This window comes from Balaenoptera physalus (assembly GCF_965194825.1).
Source record: "Balaenoptera physalus genome assembly, chromosome: 4".
NCBI classification, from domain to species: domain Eukaryota; kingdom Metazoa; phylum Chordata; class Mammalia; order Artiodactyla; family Balaenopteridae; genus Balaenoptera; species Balaenoptera physalus.
In genome coordinates, this window is record NC_138891.1 from 79,818,946 (window position 1) to 79,839,836 (window position 20,891).

A 20,891-nucleotide genomic window follows, 5' to 3' on the forward strand; every position below is an offset into this window, starting at 1 on the left:
AACATCTCCAAACAGCCAGTGGAAATTGGGCATTTACCTACTTCACGTTTCTTTGTTCCTGGCTAGAACACGGGTTCTGAGCCTTTTTGTTCCATGGACTCCTTTGAAAGTCTGGAAGCCAGTGTTTTTATTTTATTTATTTATTATTTTTTTTAAGCCTGTGTTTTTAAATGCATAAAATAAATTACATAAAATTACAAAGAAGCCAATTATATTGAAATACAGTGATAAAAATATTAAAATAGCAAATCTGGTTTGGTTTATAGTAATATATATGCTACCTTCTTAATGCACTAAATCACAAGATCTATGAAAAGATCTAATAACTATGGTTATTAAAAGTATGAGCATAAATGATATTTTGGGATATCTGTAACAACTATAATGTGATATAAAAGCCTCTATGGTTTCTATCAGTACAAGGTTACAGGCACTTCTAAAACTGCTGTGGTTTGTTGCTTATATTCACGTCAATTGAAGGAAATGATAAATTTCAGTCAGAGATTAGTGAAATACATATATAATTTTTTTCCCCATCCAATTTCATGAACTCCCCAAAATGGATCCCTGGGCTAGAATAGCATCGACTCAGGGTGGCAACTCTAGTTAGCACAATGCTGATTAGAAGTTCTGCTTGGTAGTTATAGGTGCTGGGAGTATTGGAACACCTGTGCTCAGAACAAAGCATATATAGGGGAGAGGCTGGGAACTACAAGGAGGTGGGGCTCAAAGAAGCCAGTGGAGGGTTCTGTACACCAACCTCAGCTCATAGCTTACTTAAGGAGAGTCCAGGTGCCCAGCCTTAGGCCAAATTGTTTGTTCCATGTTGAATTCTTTATCATATTAAGTGCTCCAAGCCCTGTGTGGGCTCATCTAAATAGGCCCCAAACTTGCAAATTGAGTTAAAATATAAAAAGAAATCCCTCACCCTGGATGAATTATAGATATCTGGAGGAACAGAGCTCCCTCCTTTCGGGAAGGCCCATGTGTTAAAGTCTTTGGGACTGTGGGTTATTAGCAGAGAGGATTACAGTTGGTCAGAATACTTTCCTCTACCCTGTTCTGGAAAGGTTAGGGCTGACCCTATTCATAAGCAGAGGGCTACCCACATGGTAACGTATATTTGAGGGGCATTAATTGGTCCTTAATGCTGCAACTTTCCTCCCCAAGCCTCCTAGATGCCTGATTTTACCTCCAAAGGAAACTCTCCTTCAGGTTGATCTTAAGCACCAAACTGATAAAATGCCAAGTAATGAATTGATGCTCTGTAAGGTCAACTCTGATGGAGCCATTAAGACCATCCAGATCTAGGGCCATGCCTGGCAATGAGGGTGAGCCACCATCTAAAAAACATAAGTCAGTAAATTCCGGGTTCCCCAGAGGCAGCCTGGTCCCAAAGGGAAGACCCTAGTAGAATTTGCCTCATGACTCTCAGGGACCAGCGGGAGGGCTGGCCTCATTCACCTTTCCCTCTCGTGCGGGTCTCTCCCAGGGCCTGCACACCTTGTGTGGAGCTGGAGACATCAGGTCTAACAATGGGCTTGCTGTCCACATTTTCCTCTGCAACACCTCCATGGGCAACAGGTAAGTGGCTCAGAGCTATGGCACGAGAGCCCCCTTCCCCAAGAGCTACTGGCAAGAGGGTGAAGGCTGGTTTGTTGTTTTTGTTACTTTTTTTTTTTTTTTTTTACCCCAGAGCAATCTTGGTATACATTTTAAAATAATGACAATAAATGAGCATTCCTATCTTGACTGACTCCTGTGGCATAAATAAGAATGTCACATAACAATGCAAATAGAAAAGGGACAATGGAGCACTGAAAGCAGGAGTAATCTAAGTATTCTGACTCAAACCTTGACTTTAATCAGGTTTGAGTCAGAATATCCTTAACTTCTAAGGTTCCCCAGGGCTGTTCTTGAGTCCAAAGTCATACTATATGAGCAGCCATTAGAGCTACCTGTTGGTGGCAGACTTTGGCTTCAGCTAATAACTTTGCGTAAACTTAAAGATCCTAAATAAAAGAACTTACATATTAGATTGTTTTTTCAATCAGAAACACTTACATAAAAGTCATTTTTGCCTTTTCTTTGGGAAGCAGAATATCATAGCAGTTTTGCACACTACCTTTGGAGCCAGACTGTTGTGTCCAAAGCTCAATCCATTCTTCCTGGCTGAGCAACCTAGGACAAGTCATTTAACTTCTCTGAGCCATGAATCAGGGCCAAGATCACGGCCCTATGACAAGGCACTGGAGATGTCCCTTGGAGTCCAGCATCATATCAGGTTCCTCCTCTCTGTCTACCTGAGCTACATTAGCCTTCATTCAGTTCTTTCTACCTGCCATGTGCCTTCCTGCCTCAGAGCAGGTGCCTGTGCGTTTCCTTCTGCCTGGAATGTTCTCCCCACCCCACCCCCATCCCATCCCCAAGCCCTTGCCTAGATGATTTCTTCAGATCTCAGGTCAAACATTCCCCCTTCAGGGAAGCCTTGGCTGCCTCCTCAGACTAGATCAGGTTCATCATTCTTTCAGTCCCCTGAACGTGACATTCACAGTGCCATTACAGTTTATGATGATATGGTTCTGTAATTGTTGGATTGCTGTCTGACTTCCTACTAGACTCTAAGGCTCCATGAGGGCAGAGATGGGGTCATTTTGCTCATAATTTTACACCCAGCACTAAGCCTGGCACATACCAGGTACTGAGCAATAATTTGTGCAGTGAATTAATTTGCCTGGACAGTGTTAAAATTGAAAATCATAGGAATTATTCTATATGTTTCAGATGCTTTTACAGTTCAGATGGAGACTTCTTGATTGGTAAGTTTTGAAGATTTCAGACCCTTTCATTGGTAATTGATCCCCAGTCATAAGCTACTTTTTAATTGTATGCATATGACTTTCCTTTCAATCTGTCTTACTTAGTGCAGTCTACAGACTGAGGTGTAAAGGCAATTGGAGGTCTGGAAAAGATTCTTTGTGTACCCCCAAGCCCCTACTCTATTTCCTGGTCTCCCTGTCTTTGCTCGTTTCTTCTGGGCCTTTCTGATCTGGGAGATCTGGGCAACTGAAAAGAAATGAAGAGTAATACCAACATGTGATTAACTTGTTAAGATAACTCTATTTGCCTTCAAACTCACCCAAGAAAAGACCATCTGTCATAGATATCTGCAATATAAATACAAATTTTCATGAGACCATCAAGATGGAAAGTCTAGTAGGGATTTCTCTGGTCTTCCCATTCTTTTTCGATGGTTTTAGTACTGATATTCTGGAGTGAACATTTTGATGTAGACAGTAGACATGCAAACGCCAGCATCCTGCTGGAACTATCAGAAATGGGTCTTTTTCCATCCTATTTCTGCTGCTCTTTCTGGTCAAGCCACAGAATTGTGCAAATACAAGCTCCTTACCTGGCAACCAAAGAAAAGAAGAAAAAAGCAGAGTCAATTTTTCCATTCATGTTTTTCTAGACAGTAAAATAGCTAACCTAAGTTGTCAATTCTGTCATATTCCCCCATAAAACTCAATAAAGTACTTTTCATTTGGAATGAAAAAGCAAATGCAGCCCTTAAGCCTTTTACTCTTCATGAAGTCGTTCTCGCATGAAAAGAGCTACTCACTGCCACCCTGTCTTTTTTGTTAGTTCCCCAGAAAGGGAAACTTCTCATTTACACCGAGTTTGGCAAGATGCTTGTTCAGCCCAACGAGATATGCGTCATTCAGGTTGGTGATGTGTCCCCCTCTCCTCCCTGCTTCTCCCTAATTTGGGAGCAATCTGATGTTGCAACTGCTGCTATTTCCAACTCTAAAATTCTCTGTCATGTCTGGGCAATGGGGAGGGAGTTTAAGTTATACAGAAGGCTCCCTGTGCAGAAGGGTAACTAGACTTGTGTGCCTACTTTGTTTTATTTTTTTTTCAAATTTATTTTATTTATTTATTTAGTTAGTTAGTTAGTTAGTTTGGCTGTGTTGGGTCTTTGTTGCTGCACGCAGGCTTTCTCTAGTTGTGGCGAGCGGGAGCTACTCTTTGATGTGATGCAAGGGCTTCTCACTGCGGTGGCTTCTCTTGTTGCAGAGGACAGGCTCTAGGCACACGGGCTTCAGTAGCTGTGGCACGCGGGCTCAGTAGTTGTGGCATGCAGGCTCAGTAGTTGTGGCTCATGGGCTCTAGAGCACAGGCTCAGTAGTTGTGGCGCATGAGCTTAGTTGCTCTGCAGCATGTGGGATCTTCCCAGACGGGGGCTCAAACCCATGTCCCCTGCATTGGCAGGCAGATTCTTAACCACTGCACCACCAGGGAAGCCCCCTACTTTGTTTTAAAATAGCACACAATCAAAAAGCAAAGAACATTGTCAGTTCACTTTCCTAAATATTTATACACACTCTGGATAAGGCCCTGGTGGGGGTGGAAAGCAGTGAAGATGGATTTCTTTAAAATTTGGCTAAATCAGGGCACTGTTATCCATGAACCCAGTGAGACAGTAGACTAGAATTGGTTTGGGTCACAGATGTGATTAGAAGTTAAATTTTTCTTTCTACCTCCTCTTTGAGCTGGTCACCTCTCCAACATAGTTCAACAGGCTACAGAATTACTTGTGCAAGTGAGGCTGGCTATGGCTCTTGGGCAGCTTCTTTATAACTACAGGTATAATTTGGGAGAGCACACCAGTGTTACTTCTGTTCCAGAGAGGAATGCGGTTCAGCATAGATGTCTTCGAGGAGACCAGGGGCTACATCCTGGAGGTCTACGGCGTCCACTTTGAGTTGCCTGACCTGGGACCGATTGGTAAATCTTCAATGCAAGCTTCTAAGCCTGACTTGAAATATAGGACACAGATAATTGCGTGAAAGTTAAACATCCATCTCCCCTCTTTATCTCACTCAAACTTCAACTTTCCTCTCTAGACAACTTCTTCCCTAGACCAAGTATAGTTGGGAATTTCAGAACATATTCGAGCTCCCTGAGCAATCGCAGACTTCTTATTTCAGACCTCTAAGTTCAGGGGCTCCAGGTGGCATAGCTGACCCATCTGATGAGATGACAGCTTCTTTAATTAGCTGGTCAGTGCACCAGTCCATCAGCTTGTCTCGGCTCCCATGTTGTGCTGAGCGTAATGACAGGAACCACATTAAGGGTAGAACAAGCTTCTTCCCATCACATACATGCATAACAGAAAACGATCCAAGCCAACCCATGGTAAATCTCTCTCTAGAATAGTATACAGACCATTGGAGAGCAAAACAATATGTAATAGATTTCAGGTTATACACAGTATACGCTAGAGGATGTAGAAGTCTGGGTTACTGTGGGCCAAGTCTCCAGGAACAGCTTCATAGAAAAGATAAGATTTGACTAATCCTTGATGGAAAGTTGAGGGCAAATAAAGAGGAAAGAGATCAGCTTAAGAAAAAGTGTACAAGTGGGAATGGGTTTTGTGGATAGAAGGAAGATCATGTTCTTAAATGAGAGGCTTGTGTGTAGACAATAAAATGGGAAAAGCCATAACAATGGTAGGGGCTATGTGGCTATGGAAAGGGGAAACGGACTGAAAGACATACAGTCTATGACCCTCACATTCCTACTGAGCATCCTCCAAAAAATCTACACACTTGAGGGTCAAAAAGCGTACCTCACTCAGTCCTGTGAAGGAGCTAGAAACCACAGCCTCCATGAGGCAGATTAAAACTTCCAAAAGTGAACCAAGGTCCACCACCCCCAGTTCTTCTGGCAAGCTGGAGACAGGAGAGCAGGAGAGAAGTGAAGGCAGTAGGAGGGGTTGTTCTCAAAACGTCTCTGGGAGTGAAAGGAGTGATTGGGAAAATTGGCCCTTGGATCCATCTTTGGCATGTTTGCTGAAGGTGGTGGCCACAGCCCCCCAGCTCTTCCCTTTCCTTGTCAACAGATTTTTTTAGAGCAAACCAGGGACAGGCCAGCATGTGCCTTCTGGTCACTCCCCTGGGGGATCCAAATAGTCAGAGGAAGATGAGAGGCAGCAGAGAGGCAGTGGAGCCATGGTGGGCCATCTGTTATCCTGCTCTCCACCCTCTCTTCCCACTTTGCTCTGGCTTCCTGCTGCTCCAGAGCCAGCAGAGCCTCCGGGTTCCATGGAACACGTACCCTCTGGAAAATATATATAATTTACTAACCAGCTGGGGACATATTTTTTTTTAAACCCCAGGAGCTGGAAATGATAAAACACTCCCCAGGTCTCTCCTTTTGGAGTTAAATTATGTTTTTGCACTTACGTTTTTCATTTTTGGTCTTTTGATTTATTTTTTTCTCTCTGGAGGGAACATTCACAAAACAAAGGTAAGCAGGCAAGTCCCAAATACTGTCTCCCTCAGTGGCAGACAGATTGTCAAGCTGCAGAGCAGTTTTTCAGGTTTGGGTTGATTCTGAGTTCTGTCTGAGGAACAGAGGCACGCCTGGGGCTACAGTATGTAACCTTTTCTTTCTCAAGGACTGTAGATGAGTTCTAGAGTCATCAGAGTTTTCTTGGAAAAAAAGATCTAGTATTCTATCATATCTTCCCTTTCCTCTTTTCTAGTTTCTTCCTCTCCTCCCCTTCCCTCCCCTGTAGTGATGAGATAATGCATGTAAAATGTTTATAAACCATATTCACTCTACAACTTTAGGACATAATGCTGGTGATGATGATGATGATATTTTCATGATTTTTTACTGACCAAATTCCTTGTGTCCTCCTTAAAAGTCACCAGACTGGGATTCCAATGAGCCTTTGAACAATGAAAGCAAATTGTGGAGTAGCTTTTGACGTGGAAGAAAGCCCTTTCTCTTTGTGCAACAGTGGGCATCTTTCCTATGTGATTTCAGAAGTGTCTAAAAGACTTTTGGGTCATTTGTTCTAGGAGCCAATGGCTTGGCCAATCCTCGTGATTTCTTGATACCTGTTGCCTGGTATGAAGATCACCAAGTGCCAGGTGGTTACACTGTGATTAATAAATACCAGGGCAAGCTGTTTGCTGCCAAACAGGTAAAGTAAGCGGGTTTGTAGGCAGGGGAACGAATGAATAGTTATTAAGCACCTTCTGATTGCCAAGGCTAGTATTAAGTATTTACATATATTATTTCATCTTTACCACATCACTAAGATACTACAAATAAGGTGCTACTTGCCTTATTTGTAGTCATGAAAACAGGCCAGGTGGTGATAACTTACCAAATGTCACAGTAAATGACAGAATCAGCATTCAAACCCATATCTTTCTGACTCCAAAGGGCATGCATCCTCTTTCTATTTATCAAGCAATAAAAACCCCGCAATATCTAGGTCTCTATAAATGGTGGGGGAAACATAATATACAGGTAGGGCAATGTGTTCTGAAAAGGGAAATGAGTTAATAGCAGTTCGTCTAAGACTTATATTCAACAATGGTCACCATATTTTCAAATACAAGCAATGATTGATAGAAAACAAGCAGAACTCATTTAGTTTGACTTCGTTTATAGCACCAGCCTGGTAAACTCAGGAGATAAGCAAAGGCATAGAGAATAATAAAAATAACAATATATAATCTATAATATAATACATTATTACTTCATATACTGGATATATAATACAGTAGAATAAAGTAAACATACAGTAAAAATAATCCAAATATCTCTTCTGTTTACCATTATTCACTTGCTTTATTTTTGCCCATTTAACTTATTGCTTATATTTTGCTAGGGCATTGTTATTTTCTTTGGACAGCATCTAGAAGGTATGCTAACCAGCAGAGGCCAACTAGTTTGGCATTTAAAATTAACTCTTGAGGGTTCATTGTCACCCTCATTGACACATAGTCATCCTTATATTCTCTGGATCAGGATTTCTTAAAATGTGGTTCAGAGACCATTTGTATCAGAAATTCTCAGGATAGCTTGTTTAAAATGCAGGTGCTGAGCTACTACTCCAGCCTGGCAAAAAATGATGACCTCTGGGGATGCAGTGTGGAAATCACATTCATTTTTTTTTCCTGTGCTATACAGTAGGCACTCACCAGCCATCTACTTCGTACACAGTAGTGTACATACGTCAATCCCAATCTCCCAGTCCATCCCACCCCCCACCCCTTGGTGTCCATATGTTTGTTCTCTACCTCTGTGTCTCTATTTCTGCTTTGCAAATAGGTTCATCTGTACCATTGTTCTAAATTCCACATATATGTGTTAATATACGATATTTGTTTTCCTCTTTCTGACTTACTTCACTCTGTATGATAGTCTCTAGGTCCATCCACGTCTCTGCAAATGGCGATAAAGAAGATGTGGTACATATATACAATGGAATACTACTCAGCCATAAAAAGGAACGAAATTGTGCCATCCACATTCATTTTTAAATGACTATTCCCTGTATTATATTTGACATACATTTGATAGAGGATCACCATTCTAGAGGTAGCCAGCAGCTCCATGGGTTTCCACTTTCCAAATGGACTCTGTGCAGGTTATTCTCTGTGTGAGCCCCCACTGATCCATTCTCCCATCTCTGCCATGATCTGTGCCCTGGGAGGCTGACCTACATGGACTGTATCACCTGGACTCCCTAGCCTAACTACCTTCCTATAACAGAGCACTGATCCTCTCTTACCCCAGGGCAGACCCAAGAAGCATCACCTTAGGATCGCTCTGAAATCTCAAGTCCCTGGGGCTGGAACTCTTAGAGACCTTCTAGCCTTCCTGCACTCACCAACCCAGGCACTGAACATACCAGAATCTCCTTTGGGCAGCAGTTAGCTGGAGAGCAGTCACAGCCAAGTGCCTGCCCTCAGCACTGGGAAACCCAGACGGTGGCCCAGATTGTCAAAGAATTGCTGGCATCCACAGATTCTCACAATTGTGTTAAAATTGTTGAAAAGGCACTACTGCTTGGAGCATGTGCTGTGCTTGTGCTGCACATGTGATCAGAAGCAGCTGCAGCTTATGAACGGGAAGACTAGGGTTAGCGGCGTAGTGAGGACGGTTTGAGAGAATGTGAAGCAACCACAAGATGATTCAGGGTGATATTTTTCCCAAAGATGGTATTATTAAATGATGAGAACAGAATCAAATCAAAAAAGAGACAGTAATGCCAAGTACGAACCGAGGAATCATACCTACAAAAGCATTACATGCTAAAATCACCCTTTCCTGCCTTTTTTTGTTGTTGTTGTTAATCAGGATGTCTCCCCGTTCAATGTTGTGGCCTGGCATGGGAATTACACGCCCTACAAGTACAACTTGGAGAACTTCATGGTCATCAACTCAGTGGCCTTTGACCACGCAGTAAGTCTGGCCCACGGAGGGGCCCCGGGGAGAGGACACCCGTAGGTGGGAGGGGTCCACAGTAGACCCCTGACATTCACAGATTTAACACTACCAGTGTCACCCTTGGAAGCCCGAGATTTAGTCATTTGTCATTGTGCTGACAGGAATTTGAATCATCTGCTGCAAGGCTTCAGTGAAGGAGTAAATAACATAGCTAGAGGGCGATCCAGGCTAGACGCTCAGCACTTACACTGCAATACAGCTCAGTTCTCCACAGAGTATTCACAGGAACTCTCCTACATGGCTAAAAACTTGGTTTCTTCCTGGAAAATATATCCCCAAAAGAAAACCAGTGCTAATGTTAGTGATGGAGTGGTGAGGAAGGAACATTTCTGGATTTGGAAAGTTCTCTGTCCTGCTCATAAATACCAAGAGTCTGCTTGCTCTGACTGCCCACTCCAGTGCCTCCACGCCCGGCTCTTTTTAGCCATGATGGAACAGACAGCCCTTTTCTAAAGTTACTCATAATGTTCCGTACTTGAATTTAAACCAAAGAAATTCTAGATTATGAATTCGGTCATATTTTTCAGTCAATCACGGGACTACAAATAGGTCCCCAGCCCACAGTGCAGGCCCCCAAGGCCCCACATTCTTGATAAAGTGCTACTTCTGAGATCCTGGGGGAAAGTTCACTTTGCATAATAGATTAACTTAACCCACAAGCTGGAGGGGTAATTAGGGCAGAAGCCAGAGAACCAGAGACAGAAAGCTTACTCTGAGCCAGTTCAGCTTACCTCTAGGGGCCCAAAACTACCCTTCTGAAGAGCAGCCACACTTAATAAAATCAAAAGGGAAAAGAAAATGAGGCATCATGCCCAAAGCAGCAATAAAAAGGATCCTGAGACACTGATAGAGCTTTATTTGAGCTTCGCTACCTTTTCTTTAACAGTTTCAGATCATTTCTCATGACAGATGAAGAAGTGTTCACTTTCACAGCATAAAGCGTTTTTTGACTTGCATTTACACATGCCCAATCTCCTCTGTACTGCTGCTATAGTTGTTTTCCCCAAATTCAGACCTGATCATTCTATCACAGCATTAGAAACCTTTGCAGGCTCCCTGTGGTTTAGGATTAAGTCTGAGCTCTGAAGCATGGTATCTGATGGTCTTTGCCATCTGGCCCTGGGCTCATTTCCCAGTACCACCTCTTGCCCCTCTCCCTTTTGCCAGTGCACTCTGGGCTTTAGCTTTCTTGCCTCTTAACAAAATCTCTGTGCATTTTGATCTTTCCTGTTTTCTGTGCTTAAAATGCCTTTTTGCCTTTTCCTTCCTTTCCTTCCCTTCCTACCTTCCTTCCTCCTTCCCTCTCTTTTTCTTTCTTTCTCCTTTCATTCTTCAGGTCCTACCTCAAATGTCACCTCCTCTTTGAAGCCTTCCCTGATCCTCTCAGTAGAGATAGGCACTCTGTACCCCCTTGGCTCTCTATTTGTAAAGCTAGATTGCCCTTGGCACCTTGCTGTGATTCATTATTCATGCACTTGTTTTATTACTCCTTCAGTCGCCCTCACACACACACACCACCACCACTAATGATGCTAAAGGGCAAGGAGTAGTGCTCAATCATCTTTGAACCCCAGACCCTCATGTGGCATCTGAAAGCAAACGTGATCATTGATTGCCATTAAGTTGAATCGCAGTCCTTCCACCGAAAGATTCTAAAGTTCTTGATAAATCATAATATTGTCCCCCCACCTATTCCCCTCTATACTACCACCACCCAGACGAGTGATACATTTTAGACCTGAGAGTCAAACAAGGGTAAGAAAGCAATGAGGATGCCATGTGGAATCTCTGTGATTCCTCCAAAGGGATGCACATCCTACATCTATACCAACCCTTGGATATTATTTTATTTCTATTTCCACCTTACTCTGAGCACCCCTTCTGCCAAGAGCTCCCTGCAGCACATCCCAGCTCTGGTCACTCTGACCTGAGGTTGGGGGGCATGCACTGCTTGTTGTCAGACCCACAGGGTAGTACTTACAAGAAATGAGGGCTCAGCAGGGTGAAAAAGCTGCTCAGAATCTCCTTAGCTGGTGTTAATTCATTTTGCTTCAAGCACAGCAAGAGGGGAAAGTCAGATGAGTGATTACGACACCTCGATGACAAGCCCAGACTTCTTAGCCTGGCCTGTGGTTTGATCAGAAATCGCAGTTTCACCCAAAAACCCCTTCATGCGTGGGTGACGTGTGTCATTGTCCAGTCACCTCCCTTTCCTCGTGTCTTCAGGCTTTCCTTGTCCTTTCTTTTTCACAGGACCCATCCATTTTCACCGTATTGACTGCCAAGTCTGTCCGCCCCGGAGTGGCCATCGCTGATTTTGTCATCTTCCCACCCCGATGGGGAGTTGCTGATAAGACCTTCAGGCCTCCTTATTACCACAGTAAGTCTTTTGCCAAGTTACATTTGAAAACCAAAGAGACGGCGGAGTGGTGAGCATTACCCGCGGGGAACGCTGCCAGAGGTGTTTTTGGACGCCCTGCCCTGGCTGGAGTTCAGAGCCTGCCTCCCCAGGCCCAGGGCTGCTCCCCCAGAATTTTAGCTACTTAAACGCCACAACTTGTGTGGGGATGGCAGTGGTGTTTGACTCTGAGAAGGAAACAACTGTGTAATGCCTAGAGCCCAGTTCCTCTGGCCCTGAAGAAAGGCACAAAGGCTGGTAAAGGATGAAGCAAGATGCTTCTTTACATTTTAGGTGTAAAGGGAGGAGGAACCGTGGGATGTTGTTGGTTAGTTTGCTGTTTTTGGAAAGTTCATTATCTAAGTCTGGTTCAAAAGCCAATAAAATGTGCCCTCTCCAATAATAATTGGAGGGGTAAAGCAGATTGCAGTCCACACTAGGGGATGGATCCTATTCTGGAAGCAGTTTCTACAAAGCAGTTGTTGTCTAGAACAGAACTTACCAGATCTATGCTTTTCTTCATCGTATTAATACTGTTTTTACTTACTGCGAACACTCAATGACAATTTCCTGTGGCTCTAAGGTTCTTTAAAAGTATTAACCCATTCAATCCTCATAACAGTTGTGAAAGGTAGGTAGTATCATTATCTGCCTCCACCCCCGCCGCTTTTTTTTTTTTTCAGAGATGAAACTGAGCTGTGAAGGATTAAGTATCTTGCTCAAGGCCTCACAGCTAGTTAAGTGGTGGAGTCAGGATTTAATGAAGGCAGTCCGAAGCCGGACCAGACAGTCATGGGCACTAACGGATATGCCTAGCACAGTGCCCAGTGCATGATATGCATCTAATAAATATTTATTTAATAAGTCAATGCATCGCCAAGAATGAATAAGGTACCTCATGGCTGTACTTAATGAAGCTGGCATTTTTAATTGTGCAGTAGCTAGCTATAAACCCAACCTAAATAAATGTCAACGCACAATTCTACTTCCTGGAGATTGCATTTTTGTACATAGAGTTCTGGAAAGACTCTGAGGTGCATGTCAGCTGCAACGTTCTAAAAAACAAACCCCTTTCTTTAGTTAATCTCAGGGCTTTCTGTCTCTGAGGCTCATCGCTATATGTTCCCAGGTGCCAGCACTTTAACAGGATACAACAGTGACTAAATGAGCAATTTAGGCATTTGTAGAGGATGGAGAACAAGGGCCCTCAGAATGGAAGAAGGTCACTTCATGGTCAAATGTCAGCATCACCTTTTTCAGGTGATATCACCTGAAAAGGACGCAATTGGTTAACGCTTCAAGGACACCAGATACTTTCTGAATAAAGATGTAACAAACTATGTCCTTTCTGAAGAATATCAAGCCCATCACAGGTCCCAACTGTTCTCCTCCTGGAAATTAGTCCCCTAGAGGGCCTGTTGTCAAGGCAAGAGAATTGCTCTGGATTATAGCCTGTACGTCACATACTAATCCCTGATACTTCACTATTTCACATAGTTCTTATATGGAGGCTGCTCTTTGTGCCTGAGGTAGTGGTTTTCAAATTTTAGCATGTGTCAGTGTCACCTGGAGGGCGTGTTAAAACGCAGATTCCTGGGTCCCACCCTCAGAATTTCTGCTTCAGAACACCCAGGGTAGGACCTGAGAATTTGTATTTGTAACAAGTTCCCTCGTGATGCTGATGCAGCTGTTCCAGGAACCACACTTTAAGAGCATTAGGGGATATAAAAACCACTTAGAATGACTTTTTAAAAAAAAAATTTTCCCCTGGGTCCACTCTCAGAGAGTTTAATTAGTTGGTGTTGAGGTGGAACCTCAGAATCTGCATTTTGAACTAGCAAGTCGGGATTCTGATGCAGGAGGTCTACAGACCACATGTTGAGAAATGCTGGCCTGGGGCTAGTATCCCCACCCAGGTTCGCTCCTGTGCTATAGTTCTCAATCCACTGCTTGATTTTAGTTTGTAATTCAGACTGCCTGAAACAAATGGCCTCGTGAAATGCCTCTTCTAATTTTTTTTAAAGACTCTCAAATAAATTTGGCCCAGGATAGATAAATCTCGGAGAGGTATGGTTGCCCTGAGTTAGTTGGAAAAACCCCAGAACCCTGAGTTAGAAATTATTTTTACCAGAGATATTAAAAATAATGCTTTAGCAATAATCAAAATCTTTGCCACTTTGATGTGACTTTACAGAAGTGGAGAATGATTTCTGTAGAAATATTGCCTCCAGTCATCTTTTTTTTTTTTTAAATAAATTTATTTATTCATTTATTTATTTATTTTTGGCTGCATTGGGTCTTCGTTGCTGCACGGCTTTCTCTAGTTGCGGTGAGCGGGGGCTACTTTTCCTTGTGGTGCGCGGGCTTCTCATTGTGGTGGCTTCTCTTGTTGCGGACCATGGGCTCTAGGTGCACGGGCTTCAGTAGTTGTGGCGTGCAGGCTCAATAGTTGTGGCGCACGGGCTTAGTTGCTCCATGGCATGTGGGATCTTCCTGGACCAGGGCTCGAACCCGTGTGCTCTGTGTTGGCAGGTGGATTCTTAACCACTGTGCCACCAGGGAAGCCCGCCTCCAGTCATCTTAATGCACCTTAGTCGACTGGATTCAGCATTAATCAAAAAGGCAAGGTCTACCTTCCCAGTGTCCTTTGAAATACAGAAAACGATGTAGAAATGTCATCACCAAATCACTGCTACCTAAATTCATATTCAGACCAAAGCTGAATTCTGTCTTGCTCTCATCTCAAAATTAAGCCATGAAGGTGACCCTGAGGATACATACTAGATCAAGGAGTGTGACGGCATATTTAAGTCGTGAACAGAACTGCTCTTACAATATAGACACTTTATGCTTACAGTTGCTTCTTTTCCTCTATTTCTGCTTCATGGAGAAACAAGTAGAGCTATGATCTGGGTCTTGCCTTTTCTGCAGGGACCTGCAGCAGCATTTGTTTTCTGGGCAAAATGGGTATGGCTGCTTAGGCAGTTCCACAAGTATTTTGGCACTTGGCTACATTCGCATGTAAGGAAGGGGGTGGAGCACTCATCATGTCAAATGTTTGGCTTTGCAAGGGTTGCCAATGCCATCTCTCTCTTCTCTGCCCAAGATGTGCACTCTGAGCACTCTCATGGGACAGACTATGACTATGAGACTATGAAGAACTTTAAAGAGGCTGTTTCTTACTCGTTTCTATCACAGTACTTAGCACAGTGTCCGTATATGCTGGATGGACGGATAGGCAGATGGATAGGGTAGGGAATGGACAGATGAATGGATGGATGGATGGATGGGTAGATATTCACCCAGGTGTTATATTTCTTTAATTCTTGCTCTAGATAAAGAGCTTTGTTTCAACAGAAACATATGATTGAAAAAGTGGGAACATGGTGATTTTTGTCAAATTTTGTTGATTCTAGAGGCACAACTGGGACCGGTATACTTAACTTATATGAAAGAAAATTTCCATTTAACTTGGGAGAACTTTCTAACACCCAGAGTCTTCAGTAATATGATAGGATCCTTTGTTGAGTAGAGCGCTTCCATTCACAGGAGGAGTGCAGGCAGAGTCCAGAAGGTAATCTGTCAGGAATGATATACAGAATATTTCTGTTTTGAGCAGAAGTAGGGGTCCCTTCTAATATTAAGATTTTCAGATTCTATGAAGAGAATGTCAATGGAAAAAGAATGAATCTAAGAAGCATTTTGGAGAATGAAAGAATAAGATGATATTAGATTCAGATATAGAAGATATTTGTTAGAATATATAGTATTTATGGATTAGTTTTTATAGATAATAAGATTTTTTCACACAGATTATTATTTGATAACGGCCTCCAAGTCCAGGGTTCTTTCCATTACATCACATTTCCATCAACACACACACACACACCCACACACCACTTCAATTTTCTAATTTGGTAACCAGAAATATGGTGATACCCTGTATGACTGTGAGACTATTTGGGAAAGGATTCAGATCTGAGAAAGAGGATAATTTTTATATGGGGCTTGTAAGCCTAGATGATGGAGTACATCCCTTCTTTATTATGATTTGCATGTTACTTATTATTAAAATTCTTGTCTGGGCCCTGATTTTCTTTAGATCTAGCATAATTTCATCCAGGCAGTGGAACTTAAGACCTCTGATAATCCACACGGCCATGGAGTAGAGCTTTGCCTACCAAGAATTCCACACTAATGAATGTTTTGCAGTTGTTTTCCTGTCTATCTATATTCTTTATTATTTCTATGAAATTTATCAGATTCTCCTATCTTCTTGACATTCTGTGGAAATAATGTTTGAGAGGTCTTGGTGTTGTCGGGCCTTGCCTGGGATAATAAAAATAATACTGTTTCAACCTTCCCAGGGAACTGCATGAGTGAATTCATGGGACTCATCAAAGGTCACTATGAGGCAAAGCAAGGTGGGTTCCTGCCAGGGGGAGGCAGCCTGCACAGCCCAATGACGCCCCATGGGCCTGATGCCGACTGCTTTGAGAAGGCCAGTAAAGCCAAGCTGGCACCTGAGAGGATTGCTGATGGCACCATGGTAAGCAAGTTAGATGTGAGGCTCTGGTGGCCTCTGGGGTCCCCAATCTTATTGAGAGGCTATTTTTTATTTTCCCAAAGTCACAAAGAAGGAGTCAGGAGAGGAGAGTGTCTATGTGTATGTTCCCATGTGTGTATGCACACACCCCAGTGTATATACTAGACTCCTGATGTGGTAGGGTAAAAAGAGTTTGTATTGTACTTGGAGTCAGACCTGGGTTCAAATTCTAGCTCTTGGTTCCTGTGTGACCTTGAGTAAGTCACTTAACTTCTCTGTGCTTCATTTTCTCCATCTGTAGAATAGGTAGGGCATCCAACCCAGCCAGTGGCTGTGATTTAACCCTGCTGACTGTACAGCACTGTTCAAATATAAGGGGGGATATTTTTAATACTATGTGAGGAGTCTTCCCTTATCTGTATGCAGCCCTCTGTATATACGCTCTGTCTCAGAGTCATCTCCTGCTTTTTGAAGTAATCTTCTAGGGCCACAGGAACAGGGGATACAAGATGTCACCTTTAGCTAGTTTCTCAAGCCCAGGAGGGTCAAGGAAACCTTTGCCTGACTATAGTCAGAGATTGTGAGCAGCAGTTCTCAGCTGTTTTCTCATTTTCTTTTGCTCTCCTTTGGCATGGGATGAAGCTGATGGGATTTAAAACCTGTTTTGTATTCCTCCTGTGTCACGCTGTAAACACTGAGGCTGAACACAATTGCAGTTGGCTGCAGTACTTGATTTCATTTTATTTTGCATTCTAGTTTAGGGACCACAAGGAGTAATTTTATGCTAAATCATATGTAAATTTGCTTTAAAGTTTTAAACAAATGCCTTCAGTGCCACCTGACTTTAAAATCGATAGCACAGACCTGCCTGACTCCATGCCCAGCTCGCAAACTACTTAATCAGAGAGCTTATCTGTCCCTCTGCCCAACACAGTTTACTTTCAGTTCCAACTTGAGGACCATAGTTGATGGAGCTGATCTGCAGGGGCAGGGTGCGAGTCCCATCTGCTGGACCTCGGCTCCATTTCCCCTCGCAAGGGCCTCTGCAGAGTTTCTGTAGAACCCCTTCATCTCTGTGCGAGAGCTCTATGAAATATTGATAATCTTAAGCTATTACCTCTGAAAGTTCCTGGAAGTTCACAGGCTACCCCAGAGTTACCACTTAGTAACCTTCAGCGCCCAACTTGGCTTTGGATAGTGTTACCAGGCAGCAGTGTTTTGCCAACAGTGAGGCACAGGACAGGGCTGTTTCTATGAGGAGCAAGGCTTTGGGGAATGTCTAGGGCTTGGAGCTCTAGTGAGAAGGAGCTCTCCTATGGAGGGGAGCCCAGACTACCTGGCAAAGGAGGGTCCAACACTTTACTAGACCTAACTGGGTCTCCCTCACCATTTCCCATTACATAATTTGGATCCAGGCTCATCCATATGCCTTATCCTTATACCACTTTGGAATAAATTAACTTTATAATACTGTCTTCATAGCTCAGCTGGGATGGAATTTTGTTACTCCAGTCAGACAGCAAGGCTCCTAAGAAGTAGTCAGCAAAGAGACAACAATAATTATGGCCTTAATAATGACCTTTATATCTGAATAGTGCTTTATAACGTGCACAACACCTCCATATGATCTCATTTGGTCCTCATATCAAGCCTGTCATGGGAAGTCAGGCAGAGACAATCAACTCCATTGTTTTATTTTTTTAATATGTATTTATTTATTATTTTGTTTGTTTGTTTGTTTGTTTTGGCTGCTCCTGGTCTTAATTGCGGCACATGGGATCTTCGTAGCAGCATGTGGGATCTTTAGTTGCGGCATGCGCACTTCTTAGTAGCAGCATGCAGACTCTTAGCTGTGGCATGCATGCAGGATCTAGTTCCCCAACCAGGGATCAAACCCAGGCCCCCTGCATTGGGAGTGCAGAGTCTTACCCACTGGACCACCAGGGAAGTCCCTCTCCATTGTTTTAGGCAAAAAGAAGTTAATGTATATTAGACACCAGACATTAACATGGGTTCTCTGAGTTGTGGCACAAAGAAAATTTTTATCTTCCTTTTGTCCATGTATATTTTTAAAATTTCCAGCAACATGAGCACATAAGAATTGTAGGGTTTTCTTTTTTTTAAGCCATAGTGAGTCAGAAAATCAGCAATAGGTGAAGCTGGAATGTCTAGGATGCACAGGGCACTTGCATATTCTTTCTGTTGCAGATGAAACCTGCCTGAACATAGCAGGACATCCACCATTCAGAACCTTCTGGGACAGGGCTTTTAAAAGTGCTACAGCCGTTCCTGCTCCCTTCTTCCTATCTCCTCCTCCTCACTCTCTCTTTTCCTTCTTTTCCTTTTCCCAGCCTATTTCTTGGTCAGAGTCCTGCAAAAGAAAGGTTCAAATCCTAGCTCTATGATTTCTTACTACTATCACCTTATACAGTCATTTCCCAGCTCTGAACCTTAGTTTCCTCATCTGCAAAATGGGAAGTATGTTCTCCCTCACATGGACATAGCCACAGTAATGGCCCCTGAGAAGAATATTCCTAGGACTCTCCCACCTCTGCCCTTGGATCAAGCAAATTTAGCTCCATGATGCTACAAAGACAATGTGATGCTTACGTGTCCAGTTCCATTTTACAGAATGAAACTTGAGTGTCAGAGAAGTTAAGGATCTTGCACAAGCTACTACCCACTTATAAGTAGTAGGGCCAGAGCCAGAACCCAAGGCTTGAGTTTTTCTCCTCACCGTGCTAGCACACATGATTTATTATTCAAAGATTCTACCTACTCATATCATCTCTCTTGACATCTAATCAAATGTGTTTTATTATCCACCTCACTTCTTCTTTCTTGTCCCCATCCTCATTCCCTACAGGCATTTATGTTTGAGTCTTCTCTAAGTATGGCCGTCACCAAGTGGGGGCTGAAGACCTCTAACTGTTTGGATGAGAACTACTACAAGTGCTGGGAACCTCTCAAGAGCCACTTCACCCCCAATTCCAGGCACCCTGCAGGAACTAATTGAGACTGGAGCATTGCTACCATAATCAAGAATGGATTTGTGTGATTTCCTTTAGAATCTCATGCTCTTTGGCAGTACTGGGGGAGGAGGTTGGTTAAAATGAGAACTTACTTTTTCACAGTCAAGGAACTCAAACATTTATAGAGATGTATTTGGAAAGTTCTGTCAGCTTAATTACTCAATAAATACTTGCTGGTGTTCTGTGAAAGTGGCAATTGGTCATAATCAGGCCTTGATGAGGCAGACCTGTGGTGCCCAGGAATGGAAGTCCATGAGATTGGACCAGGAGATTAGGTTCTCCTGGAGTGAGAAGACAGAGAACAGAACAGAAAGGAATGGGAAGCAGTATTTCTCACTACTTTAGTTCTGTAGTTTTAACACATTTCCCCCACTTTGTTGCCAAATTTTGCTGCTACCAAATTTTTATTTAACAGTGTGTAATGAGAGTCAGCTATGTGTCAGGGCCTAGGAACTAGGGTTGCCAGATAAAATACAACACGCCCAGTTACATTTGAATTTCAGATAAATCACGAATAATTTTTAGTATAAGTATGTCCTGTGCATTATTTGGATGTACTTATACTAAAAATTTATTCATAGTTTATCTGAAATTCAAATTTAACTGATATGCCTGTATTTTTATTTGCTAAATCTGTCAGTCCTACAAGGGTATGGTCGTCAAGGAGATAGACATGGTCCTGGCCCTTACAGAGTTTACATTCTAGACAGGGAGACAAAATACACAAACAATATAATTACAAATTGTGAAACAGGCAAGGAAGAAAACAAATAGGAACTGAGATGGGAATGACAGGTGGGATGGGGAGATCTTTCTTTAGAGAGGAAGGTCTTCAATGAAAAAGTGACATTTAGCCAGACCTAAAGGATAGGAAGGAGCAAGTCATTGGAAGAGTAGGGCTGGGCTGGGGTGGGCTGGGGAAAAGGAGCATTCCAAGAAAAAGCCTTGTGGGTTCAAGGAACTGAAAGAAGAGTGGATGTGGGGAGCCCAGGAGCAGGCCATTGCAATAGTCCAGGCAAAAGACACCATTGTCCTGGACTAATGAGGTGGCAGCAGGGAGAGAGTGGATAAATCCCTGAAAGCTTTGGAGTAGACCTGAAAGAACTTGTTAGTGGGCTGGATGTAAGGGCTGTGGGAAAGAGGAGTTGCAGACAGGGCTGGGACAACTGCTGGGTTTCTGGCAGTGGCATTTCATGATCTCAAACAATAAGGCATCTTTGAGGGTGACAGTAGTTGGTGTGCCTTCCCAATGTTCCTTAATATATTAAGAAATCTTTATTAAAAATAAACCATTGTAAACTAGTAAAGCAGTTAATCCTTTAAAATTTTTAAATTGACCCCTATAGCAGGCTGCCAGTGGCTCACCTATATCCCATTAGCAATCACCATCCTGTGTTGACCAGCTGCTTCCAGTTGCCAGCAGGACACTCACAACATTGACTGAGGCCCAAACCAGAACAAAAGTGCTGAGGATTTTTTTTTTTAACATCTTTATTGGAGTATAATTGCTTTACAATGTTGTGTTAGTTTCTGCTGTATAAAAAAGTGAATCGGCTAGTGCTGAGGATTGGATGGCCCTGGATGCAGCCCTCAACCA

General features: G+C 42.9%; 1 protein-coding gene across 1 annotated transcript in view; it reads left to right on the forward strand.

Annotated features, from left to right (window-relative positions):
* HGD (homogentisate 1,2-dioxygenase) overlaps window positions 1–20,601 on the forward strand; it is a 46,380-nt gene extending 25,779 nt beyond the window's left edge. Inside the window, exons 6-14 of the mRNA XM_082460071.1 lie at window positions 1,493–1,584; window positions 2,785–2,819; window positions 3,646–3,725; window positions 4,689–4,788; window positions 6,873–6,997; window positions 9,169–9,273; window positions 11,572–11,698; window positions 16,084–16,265; window positions 19,129–20,601. Of these exons, the coding sequence (XP_082316197.1) occupies window positions 1,493–1,584; window positions 2,785–2,819; window positions 3,646–3,725; window positions 4,689–4,788; window positions 6,873–6,997; window positions 9,169–9,273; window positions 11,572–11,698; window positions 16,084–16,265; window positions 19,129–19,278 (996 nt within the window). The 3' untranslated portion in view covers window positions 19,279–20,601. The remainder of the gene's footprint in view (window positions 1–1,492; window positions 1,585–2,784; window positions 2,820–3,645; window positions 3,726–4,688; window positions 4,789–6,872; window positions 6,998–9,168; window positions 9,274–11,571; window positions 11,699–16,083; window positions 16,266–19,128) is intronic.
* Window positions 20,602–20,891: the final 290 nt, after the last annotated feature.